General features: G+C 45.7%; 1 protein-coding gene across 2 annotated transcripts in view; it reads left to right on the top strand.

Annotated features, from left to right (window-relative positions):
• Lrig1 (leucine rich repeats and immunoglobulin like domains 1) overlaps positions 1-12,397 on the top strand; it is a 103,198-nt gene that overhangs the window by 41,200 nt on the left and 49,601 nt on the right. For both annotated transcript variants that reach the window (XM_051154950.1, XM_051154949.1), the window contains exon 3: positions 7,418-7,492. In XM_051154950.1, the coding sequence (XP_051010907.1) occupies positions 7,418-7,492 (75 nt within the window). The remainder of the gene's footprint in view (positions 1-7,417; positions 7,493-12,397) is intronic.

Here is a 12,397-nt window from a genome sequence, read left to right as displayed (position 1 = left end):
GGGCGTGGTGGCACATGCCTGTAATCCCAGCACTTGAGAGGCAGAGGCAGGTGGGTCTCTGTGAGTTCGAGGCCAGCTAGGCCTATAAAGTGAGTCTAGGACAGCCAAGACTACAAGAGAAACACTGTCTCGAAAAATCATAAGTAAGTAAATAAAACATTAATTTCATTTACTGATACAGTTTGCAAAATAGCTGTATTCCCTATCCTCATGCCCAAAATTTATGACTTTTATGTCTTTATAAAAAGCATAGACTTCCAGAGTTAAACCCCAGAATTGGAAGGAACTTAGAAATGCCTTGTGTTGGACCTTCATTTGCCCATGAGGTCAGTTTGCCAGGAATGGGAGGATGAAAATATAAAGATGGCCAAGATCTCAGTAACAAATTCCATAGGCTGCTGGCTTCAACAGCAGGGATTGATTCCTCTTGGTTGGAGAGCTAGAAGCCTGTGGGGCTGGCTTCTCCTGAGCTCTCTCGCCTTAGCTAGTAGATGGTTGCTTCTTACTATGTCTTCTCATGGTCTTTCCTGTGGGTATGTGGATCCTTGGTTTCTCGTGGTGTACCCTGACTTCCTTTTATAAGGACACTAGTCACATCACTTAGGATCCACTCACATGGCGTCACTGACCTTAATTGTGGATATTCTCCTACCCCTGTGCTGGAGATTGAACGCTGAGCCTTCACCACGCTGGCCAGACACGATACCACTGAGCTGCTGCCTCAGTCTCGCTAACACCATCTATAGAGGCTCTATCTGTAAACAGAGCTGTGCTCTGATGTCCTGGAGCTTTGTGCTTCAACACTAATTTGAGGAAGGGGACACAGTTCAGCCAGTCACAGTTTTCCATGTTGATAAGCTTAGTGTACCAGGAGCCAGTTGGCTTTATTACCCGATGCTTTGCTTTGGTCCAGGATGTTGTTGACTCTTGAGGTTATTAGATGTTCATATTCTGTGTCAGTCTCAGAGATTATTACTGAGAGAGATTAAAATGATGCCGTTTCCTCTGACATCACAGGCTTTCATTTGTATTTATTTGTCTGCTTTGGGCCAGATGCTCTTCTGGGTCAACTGAGCTACAAAAATAAGTCTGTGATTAGGGTGAGGCAAGCGAGGGCCTGTCCTTAGGTACTGGTGTCACAAGGGCACCGAAGCTTAGCAGCCAGGATAATGGATATTTTGATGTCACATTTAAAGAGTCAAGATGAGTGTTTTAGAAAATCCATAATGAGCACAGCGTGGAAAGTCTGAATCAGGACAGAGTCAGTGTTTCTGATGCTCCCCCTTTTATCTCAGTTCCAGGGTGTCTTGACCACGCTGCTTTGAATCTACCTTGTGTTGGACTTTTGAATTTGTTCATTGTGGATTGTGTTTTGCACTCATCTTGACATGTATTTTAAATTTCTGTTAATATAGCCTGTGTCCTGCCATTTGGATATGTTAAGTGCTCCGGGGAGCACTTTCTGTGTTTGTCTCCCTACAGCTCTGCTCCTTGCTTATAGAGGCGTTCTGTTTTCATTTGGTCTCACTCCCTCACCTTCCAGCGGTAATTCCTATCACTTCCTGGTTTCTTAAGGGTTTATACCCATAGCTGGTAAGGAGCAGAGTGTACCACAGCTCATCTTGTGCCCTGTGGCTGCAAGGCCTCCTGCCTGGGAAATTGTTGTTTTGGTAGTAAGAGCTAGATTTGAGCTTCTGGTTCTGGATCTATTCCTACCCAAGTGTCTTGGCTCTTCATTTTCCCTTCCCGCTTTCTGTGATGTTGAGATAGTGACCCATGGGCAGTCCTGTTGAGGTTCCCAACTGACGTGGATGTGAGTCCCTCCTGCTTTTGGAACTCTGTAGCAACCATTCTGAGTGTGTTGTTAGAAGCACACCCTCGGGGCAGACAGGTTGGACTTCCTGCCGCTGTGACTGCCTCTTACCTCTGTGAATGGTGAGTTGAATTCATCTTGCTCAGGGCAGAAAAAATGAACTTCTTAGTGGTAGAGACTCAGGGCTTTCCCTAAAAGAATTCTGACGAATCTGGTGACTCAGAGAGGTACCATCAGTGAATGGTGGGTACTAGATAGGAATACAGAAGGAGGAGAAAAAAGAAAAAGAAAAAGCTAAAACAAAAGAACACAACCCACAGCTGACACACCAGTGCTTCCAGATCTACTGGGTTCAAGTTCTCCCAGACCTTGTGGTCATCATAGCCCAAGGCAGGCACAAGAGTTGTGGTGGCTTAGCAGTGGTTTAATTTTGGAGCTCTGGAACCACACAACACTGTGGGTTGGGTAAAGAGAGAGAGCAAGCCCTTTGGAGGCCTCTGGGGGACACGGGCTTGTGCAGCTGCTTCCCAGCCACTCAGTCTTCACTGCTCACAGCCCCGAGGAAAGCCCACTAGGGAGTGTCTCCACCCAGAGTGCTGGACACTGAGTCCTCTATAATAAGAGGGCTATTTATACAGTCCTCTGTGAAAAGGCACTTGGATCACATTACTGGGGGTGGCTGGGGAGTGCTTGGTACTGTGCTGCTTTGCTCAGGGCCACTGCCCTAAATGCTTTCCAGAGAGGGCAAGGGAGCCCTGCCTCCAGGTATTTATGGCTCAACAACTCTCTGTCCCAGGCTGCGGCTCCCTCGCTTACTCTGCTGGGGTGCATGTAGAAGCACAGGTGCAGAGGCTTATGATGGTTGTATATGTGAAGGAAGGCTGACATACTTTTATCGCTATTAGTACTGACTAATAACTATTTCCCATGTAAGTATCCATAGCCTGAACTTTTAGATTATTTCTCCTGGATTCTGCCAAAAACCCTGTGACACTGGCACTTGTATTATTTACATCTCTTAAAGGAGGCAACTAAGGTACAGCAAGGTTAAATGGCATGCTGAATGTCACTTGGTTGGTAAGGAATAGAAGAACTGAGCCCCTCTGGTGTACAAATCCATCCTGTATGACCGCATGCTGTTTGGTGATTTGCCTTTGTTTCTTCATTGGAGGTGGATTTGTAATTGAGTGTACTCCTGAAGGAAGTGTTACTCAGGCTTTGGGCAGAGCTGGGCACACAGGCATTGCTAAGTGCCCATCTGGGTCTCCATATCCCTGGACTGATCATCTGGATTCAGCCAACCTCTCATAATTGACAAATGCACCTTCTTGAAATACGTATAGATTTTTTTTTTATGTCCCCTTTTCCTCATCTTTATGGCCTATACAACATAATCTAATGGTTTACCTAGCATTTGAATTGTCTCTGGGGTGCTAAGTAATTTAGAGATATTGGAGGTTTACAATGCAGGCCACATTCAGGTTACATACAGGCGCTGTGTACATTTCTCTGAGGATCCTGAGCAGATTCTAGTATTTGCAGGGAGTCCTGGATCAAACCTTCATGGATTCTAAAGGAGGATATCCTGTATTATTATACTAAAATAACTGAGTGTTTTTCTCCAGTAACTGGAGCCTTGATTTTAAGACCCATGTTTGCTTTTAAGTGCTACTGCTAATGGAATTTTCCTTGTAAGAAATGACCAACCAAACCTCCAACCTGAATCCTATGAACTACAGCTCCATCTCTGTTCAGAAACAGCCTAAAGCAACCACTCTGTCTACAGAAAGCCAATGGGCTAAATCACTTAGTGAGTAAAGTGTTTTGTTCTTACCCCTCACAGCAGCAAAAAGTCAGAAGAGGGTCCTCACCGTGTGTATTGAACAGTGTGTGTAGTATGAAACTGTCACTGGAGCTTCCTCTTGGAGGCAGAGTTTGCTTTCTTCTTTGTTGGGAGTGTTTGAAATTCTTACTGTATGTCCTTTTCAGCCATTCCGTACATAAATAAAGCATGGTAAATGAAAACGCCACTGTAACCCCCAATTACTCTTTGGGTAGGTTTTATACCGTTAAAGCCAAATTTGATTAAGTTAATAAATGATGGTGCTGTCCTGTAGTCTGCCCTTTATGGCACTGTGCATCTTGCAGCATGTAATATTCCCTTTAACAAGCTACTTGTAAGTGGAAGCTTGGAGAAGAAGCTGCAGGACCTGAACGTCCCAGCTGACCTTAAGGGTCAGTGGGAAGCACCCCGCCTCCAGGTCCTGTCCTGGGGTCAGGCAATCTGTGTATCTCATTGACCCTGCTTACACCTCCTCCAGCTCCGGGGTTGGGCCATGATTCATGCTCTGGTCTTGAATCATCAGGAAAAGGTTTATAAAAGCCAGACGTTTCAGGAAGATTTGTAGCAGTTTGAGTGGAAGTAAAGTTTTGGGGGGGGGGGTGGGTGGGCGGCCGTGGGCAGAGTAGCCAGCTGGGAGCTGCTAGAGCACAGAACGTGAGGAATGGAAGAGTGTGGCCCTAGGTAGCGAAAGTGTTTCATCTCACACTAGCCTTAATCTCTAAAATGTCTGTATTCATGGAGACTGCTAAACACTCTGAGCGCCGATTTTTCCCTCGGTGCTCCAGCAGTGCTATTTTTGACCAGTCTCTATTTCAGTCTGGCAAACAGCTCTTCGTGCCTCAGAGTGAGTGAGTTTGACGCTTTTGCCTTCTGAGGATTGCATTCTTTTTTCAACAGGACAAACAACTGGGGAGCCAATCGTGATGGAGCTAGCGGTTTATATTGCACTAGCAGTTTTTGTTTTGTTTTTTTTTCTTTCTTTCTTAAAGGAGAAACTATCTAAAAGTAACCATGCTGTTAATTCTCTCCTCTGGGCTCCAGCTGTCCCCTCCATAAATCAGGCTGCCCTATGGAAATCAGAGCCTGCTGTTCCTGACCAAGCCTGTTGCTCGGGACTGCTCATCAAGACATACAATTCCCTGTTAATCTTTAGCCCCGCTCTGCTGTTCCTGCATAATCCACTTCCAGTAGACTCACAGAGATGCGAAGTGCTAGCTACCCCTTCTCCTCCTCGCCCCTTTAGTTCTGTGATGTGTCATATGCACAGCAGGGCTGGCCTGAGGCCAGGTTTCTCAGCTGAGGTTCATCTGCAGGGAATCCTGTACTCTTCCTCTCGGGTTTAAAATCAAGCTATGATAAGCTGACAGGAAATCAACCCTGATGTTACCTGAGGGGTTATGAGTGTTCGAGCCTGTCTCATGCTTCCTTGCCTCTTTTCTGATTTGCCCATCTTCTTTGTTTATCTCCTGGCTGTGTCCCACTGGTCATATGACCCCAGGGCAGGTACTTAAATGGACTTACTATGATGCAGGAAATGGCGGCTGCTGGTATGTGACTCTGAGTTGATGCTATGATGAAATTACCTAGTGCACACTGTGTCTGGGCTGTAATTGCAAAGAAGCAACTAGTAGTTGTTAGGAACATGGATCCTGAGGCTTGACTCCTTGCGCCATTGTCACTTAATCGTGGTGGCCTTGGTCCATTATTTTAAATGGCAATGTTTTCACTGCTTCATTGGTGTACTGGGATGTTCCTAGGACCTACATCTAGGTGTCTAAAGATCGGGTAATACATGGAAAAGCTTCTAGAGTGGTACCCACTTCAGTAAATCTCTAGGAAACAACTGCTAGTATTTTTACTATCACTGCCACCCTGTTTTCCAATAAACCTTAAGAAATGAGCTCTTAGCCAGTGTGGTGGTGCACACCTGTAATCCCAGCACTCAGGGAGACAGAGGCAGGCAGATTGCTGTGAGTTCGAGGCTAGCCTGAAGCAAGTCCAGGACAGCCAAAGCAACAGAGAGAAACCCTGTCATGAAAAACAAACAAACAAACAAACAAGAAATGAGCTCTTATGCAGGATGCCTTGTCAGCAGCAGCCAACCTTCTGCAGTTTTTCTTGCTTTGATAAAATGTGAGGGTTCTTTCTAGTCATCAGCACATTGGTGGGTACTAAGAAGATTTATTGGTTGAGATTAGGGCTGATGAGAGTCTTCAGTACCTCATCCTCACTGTGGTGGGAAATGGCAGGGCAGGAAGAGATAACAAGAGAGGCAGAATCTCTGTGATTTAATGGGCAGTCAGATAAGAGACTGTTAAAGTAATTAATTGTCTATTTCCACAAACAAGGGCTCTTTAAGTGGAGAAAGGATTTGCCACATGATACAAACCTGCCTTGTCCCTGCCAGATGCTTCAGCCATGGAGCCAGTGAGTTGAAACAGGCATTCTGTGTCCCACAGTCAGTAATTGCTGAGCTTCTTCCCTAACTGACTTCGACACTGAAGAAAGCAAATGGGATAATTCAGGCTCCCACCACTTCTATTCATTTGTGAAGAGATGGCAGGCAGCCAGATTATTCAAACAAGTATCCAAGTCGTGTACTTGTTTGAATACAGCTGTCATTTCTGTGGTCTTGTCCTCAAATAGAGTAAGATGCTTTTTGTAAGATGTTCCTTCCTTAAGAAATTGGGAACAAGCTAACCCATTTTATCCTCTCAGCCCCTCTTGTTAAATACTGTTTCCTTCTAGGCTATTCCCCTCAGAAGCCCGAACTTTGTGCCTTGGGTTTCTTAAGGCTTTTTGGCCTCGTGTTGCAAGTCTGACTTTGGAGTCTCTTCCCAGATTTAGGCATACATGCCCATGTAAAGAGGCCAGGTTGCCAGCCTCTGGGGGCGGGTGAGGCAGGCTGTGCTTTGGCTTGCGGGCTTTCCTGTCCATTAAGAGATTTTTAACTATGGAAATCTGGATTTAGAATATTGTAGTGGGACAGGAAGCTGGAGAGTGAATCCCGTCTGCAGAGGAGTTTCAAAATGTCTGTTTGCAGAAGCGCAGTACATTTGTTTTTGTTTGTTTTCTTCAACGTCACTGAGAAGCTTCGTCGGAGTCCAGCTAAGCTGGAACGTCAAATAGATGAGGTTGTGAGCCTAGCCTTTAACGGCTGAGCCAGCACCCACATGGCAGCTCACAACTGTCTGTGACTCCAAGATCTGACACCCCTACACCAATGCAAATAGATGAGGGTGTGAGTCCAGTTCCCTCATTACATCAGGGGAGGCACACTAGAATGTCCTGGAATGCGTTCCCTGAGTGGGCAGGCCCCAGCTCTCATTCCCATGTTGCCCTTCGACTGGAGCACAGCATCAGTATATCTAGGGGGATCTTCTATTCTGTCCCCCAAATCCCTTGTGACTGTGTTGGTTCACCGAGATTGTTTCTGTTGATGGTCACGGGAACACAGTTGGCTAGAACCCACATCAGGCCTGTTCCCACTTTTCCCGCTAGTCTGATTCCTGGGCTTGATGGGAAGCCAGAATATTGTTCCTCTTTGTGTTTATTTCTTACCAGGGGTGTGATGAGTGGCTAGTGTTTTTTATATGTGTCTTGTTTCCCTTTAAAAACTGATTCTAAATGACTGTCTTGTATCTTACATTTCATTATAGCTTCACTATGGTTAACTACAGTGCCTATTTGTTTTTCCTGTATGTGATTTCTAACTACCGATTTAAATGCTCTAAATGATGAGTTGCCTCTTGTTCCTACAGGTACCTCAATAACAATGAGCTAACGGCCATACCATCCTTGGGCGCTGCCTCCACGCACATCGTTTCTCTTTTTCTGTAAGTGGTACCTCCTGGGGGCTCTGGGCTGTGTGGTGGGGCCATGGTGAGTGCTGATATTTGGTAGCAAAAGCATGTGTTTTCATGTGCTTTCTGGTAAACAGTGGCCTTCCTTCATGTTGCCTAACACTCACTGATCATAGCAAGCACTATGATTTGCTGTTTGGACTTTATAGAATTATAAGTTGGAAACTTTGTCTCATTTCTAACTTGGGGAAAATTAGTCGTTGTGTCATGCTGTCCCCCCTTCCCACTACAACCCCCCCCCCCCCCCATGCACCAGAGGTACATAGGACTAGAGCCCTTGCTTTTAGTTGTTGAGTTCCAACTTGGGTGAATAAGCTAGATTAAAAACTAGATTAAAAACTAGATTAAAAGGACTGTGTCAGTCTTCTCTTTGTGCAGTGGGTTTTGGTAAACTCATTTTAGTTTTATGGCCTTAAGAAAAATAATAAAGTACCTACAGACCTCTGGAATCATTATCATAGTGAGGAGTTATCTGTCACTCCCAAGTGTTAGCTGAGACAAAACCCGGGTATGGTGGTGTGGTGGTGTGTATGGTTGGTTGCTTGTGCATCTCTGTGGCAAAGCAACTGATGGAAACAACTTATGCAGTTGATTTTGGTTCAGAGGGTTTTGATCCAAGACATGGGGATGCAAGGGTATAGCAGATTAGTCTGCTGTAGCAGGAGCTGTGGCAGTGGCTGTCCACATGCTACAGAGAGGCTAGAACCAGGGTTCTGGTAACCTCCAAACACCTGCTGCTATGGTGCACTCAGCTACGTGGCCCCAGCTTTAAGAGTTTCACAACCTCCCCCAACAATACCATCAGCCAGTGAACAAACATTCAAAATAGGAGTCTATGGGGGACAGTTCAGACTCAAGCCACAGTATCGTGTGTTACTGTAGACAAAACATAGAACACGAGAAAAGGCATTTAGAGTCTTAACTAAAAAGGAAGAGGAGGGAGCTTTGCCGGTGTTATCATTTAAGCTGCTTCTAGCCTTTTCTGGGGATTAAGCGCCCTGAGGCATCAGGTGTAGTGCCACTGGGTTAAGCTCACTCAGCAGTCCTTCCACTGAGTTCAGTAATGCTTGCCACCAGGTTTTATTAGCAGCTTCCCCAGCAGAATACTATATTTTCCTGAGTTTCCCATCTCCACTTACTCCCTGAATACCTTTAACTCGTTGGCTTAATGATTCAACATCTCACCTGTGTGCATCTTTTTCGTCACACTGGCTCAGTCAGCTGAGCAGAAGGACTTAGCAGGAAGTTAATAAGATTGCTGGTGTAGCTTGCAGATCTGATTCTGGCTGGCCACAGGCGCTGTGCTGAGGGGGAGGGTGGGGGGGGGGGTGCTTTGTCCTATGAACTGTGCCCTGGAGTTTAATCCTTTATAAAGCCTGGTGGCCTGCAGGAGAGCCTGGGGACTGGAATGTGACTCACTCTCTGGGTCCTGCCCCTCATTTACAAACTGTTCTCTTTACTCTTTCCCCCTTTCCTCCCAAGCAAGGCCAGGACTAAAAGGGAGTGGAATGAGTACAAAGCCTTGGGTATCCCATGAGGCGTGAGACGTGGCCACTGCGTCTGTCTGGCGGCTAGTCACAGCTCCATACCACTTGGTGAGCTCTCACTTTTAGGGCCCTAAGGTTTATAAATCAGCCCGTGTTCTGGGAGGTGCTCTTCCGAAAGCTGTATCCCCTTTAGACAGGCAGAGGTCTGGCTTTCTTTTCCTATCTGCTTCGCCCTTGTGCCGAGCATCTGGAGGGTGTTTAATTGCTAGCAAATTGGTCAGTTAGCCTTATCTGAAGCTAATCAGGGATGTGACAATTCCTCCTGTGCCCACGAAGCATGGCATGTGGAGATGCTTGTGACCTGTGGCTTCTGCAAGCCCGGGTTGCAGACTTGTCAGCTGCAGAACAGTAGGGTGCAGAACCTCAGGCCACAACCATCACAGGCCTTGTTTAAGAGGGTCGCAGCCATGTGCCCACTCGTTAGAGCACAAGAGGTGCTGCTCTCCTTCCCCTCGCTCCTTGGTGAGGAACCTGGGGTGAAGTTGCTCCCCAAAGTCTTCTTAGCTGCAAGACAGCAGTAGAACCAAGGCTGGATGCAAAGGCCCTTGCAGGTGACTCTGCATCACCTATTCCCGTGGCAGGAGGCCCTGCCGTGGCTCTGCACCCATGCCTCTTTGAACTTTCTCTTGCTCTACCAACTTAAAAATCTGTTTCTGTTCTTTGGCACCGGCGCCAGGAGCAGTGGGGCTGTTTGGCCCTCCCTGTTCCTCTTCTTCCATTAGACCATGTTGAAATAGGTAAAGAAAAGAAGAAAGAGAGAAAAGAAGAAGAAAAAGGAAAGCTTCCTTTTCTGTTGTGATTCAGTTTGAAAAATGCAGGTTGGTGTTGGCAGCCACCTCGTTGGTTTACTCTCGACCCCATCTGACTTGGGCGGTAATTTCTCTGAAACTAGGAGTTGAAGGGCATTTACCTTCTTTCTTCTGAAACTGTCCATGTATATCCTCAGCGCCTTCAAACAAATGTGTGTGTGTGTGTGTGTGTGTGTGTGTGTGTGTGTGTGTGTGTGTGTTTGTGTGTCTGTCTGTCTGTGTTTGATTGCACAGATGTGCATGTGAAACCCAGAGGCTAAGTGCCATTTTCAGGAACACTGTTTACCTTCTTTGAGACAGAGTTTCCCGTAGACTCAAAGCTTATCAGTTAGATTAGATTGGCTGGCACGTGAGCCTCAAGGATTCTCCTGTCTCTGCTTCTCCCAGCACCGAGATTACAAATGTGTACCACTGTGCCCAACATGTTATGTAAGACAAGCATATTACTACAGAACTCCAGTTTGGTCAAATCTCAGAACTTTTTAGAGCATTTTTAATTGAGACAGGGTCTTACTATGTTGTCTGGACTGACTTTGGACTTGAATTCTCCTGTCTCAGGATTTGGAATAATATCCAGCCCCAAATTTTTACTTCCCCTTTTTGAGTAGATGAAGGATCTATGGAATAGAATATATGTCTGTTGGGGCCATTTGAGCTAAACAAACTGGGACAGTATTCTTGAGGTAAGTCTCTTAATAAACATATCAAGGGAAAGCAGCGTCCAGATGTATGTACGTCCCTCATTGTCACTGGTGCAGGTGTGGCCTGGGACAGGTTGCCTTTTCCCCTCTTGTTGAATGTGGGAATTGAAACGTGGTAAAGTATCCTCTCAGCTTTTCACTTTTCTTCTGTGACCTAGAACTTGAGAAGAGGGCAATATCACAAAAGACACATTTATTCTCTGTTTGAACTGCTGTTGGTACTTGAGACCATATGTAGTGGGTTTGTGACTTTCAACGTGGACACTTGCGGTTCTGGACTCCAGCCTTAAAGCACATTCCTTGTCTTTTCCTCACTCAAGATTAGGTTTTCAGATCATAATTCCCTTCTTTCTAGCTGCCAGCCAGCCTTGGGAAGGCCTTGTGGAGGAGGTTCAGTTTTGTGCCTGTGTTTACTCTCAGGGCATCAAAAAAGAATCTGAGGAGCTGGGATCATCCAGCACATTTCTTTTCTTTTTTATTATTAGGGTTTTTATTGGTTCTTTGTTGATTTCACATCATGCAGCCCAATTCCAGTCATCTCCCCATCTCTTCATATCTGCCTTCCACCCTTACAAGCTCACCACCAATTGGGGAAAAAATCTTATCATAGAAGCTGTAGCTTGCCAGTGTGTCCCACAGTATACCCTTTTGTCTACACTTCTTTACTTGAAAATGTTCATTGCAATGAATCATTGGTCTGTCTTGAGGCCTCTGGCCTTTGCTACACTGTCAACACTGGATTTTCACGGGGACTACTTGGATGTCCTGTTGTTGCCCTGCGTCATGGAGATCCTGCAGCTTTGGTTCTGCAAGACGGACCCTTTCATGCACTCCAGCTGTCCATAGATGAGGTAGATGTTGGGGTGGGCCAACTCAAAGCCCTGGATCTGGGCCTGGGTGGTGGCTGAGCTGGTCAGTCCAGCACCTGGCCCGCACCCACACCACCAAGGTGAGCTCTCTAGCACTGCCCCAGCTAGCTCACCCGAGGCCATAGCCAGCAAAGGGGCAGGGCCAGCTCTCCTGCTCTCCTGCCCTTGGCCTGGCTCACCTGCACCCACACCAGCAAGGCCAGCTCTATTGATCCAGTACAATTTCAATTGGTTATTGCTTTCTGATTGAAGAGATCTGATTCAATTAAAGTATTTGTCAAAGAACAGGTTTATTTGCATCAGTGTTGATGATAATGCTGAAGCCATTTGTCCTTAATAACAGAAAGCATGAACACCCAAGGAAAGCTTTTAATTGGATTGGGTTGGAGTGAGGGAGCTCATTTAATAAAAAATAGACCACAGAAAAAGAAACAGACTTTTGTTAAGAAGGAACAGAACCTGCCAGCAGGTTTTTATGTTCAAGATAAAAAAAAAAATTTTTTTTGGAAGTTCAGGCAACTGAAACTTTGCTTCTTACGGCATCAGTAATTTTGTCTGACAAATCAATAAATACTATTTCTGTTGAAGATTTATGCTTTTCCTCCAGCATTGCTATACCTAGACTATTGAACAGTGGAAGTGGCCCGCTTTCATTGTAGGGAGCATTGCTATAGCAAAGTGGGCTTCAACTCTGTCTCTTGAGGGAGCTGCAGTGTACTCCCATGTGATCCTTGCAGGGACTGCTGTACTCGCCCAGTGTGAGACATTTCATACCTTACTCATCCCCATCAGGCTCTATGTTCTTCTCAGTCTGTGTCCTGGATAGTCAGGACACCTGAGCAGCACTTAGTCACACACCATTGGTTGTGACTTTGAAAACTGATATTTAAAATTTTATGTTGTTACTTGGAAATACTTCTCTTATAGTTGATTATATTATTATTATTATTAT

The sequence above is a fragment of the Acomys russatus genome, chromosome 13, assembly GCF_903995435.1.
Source record: "Acomys russatus chromosome 13, mAcoRus1.1, whole genome shotgun sequence".
NCBI lineage: Eukaryota > Metazoa > Chordata > Mammalia > Rodentia > Muridae > Acomys > Acomys russatus.
The sequence above is the reverse complement of the archived record's forward strand: the minus strand, read 5'-3'. Positions and strand labels throughout refer to the sequence as shown.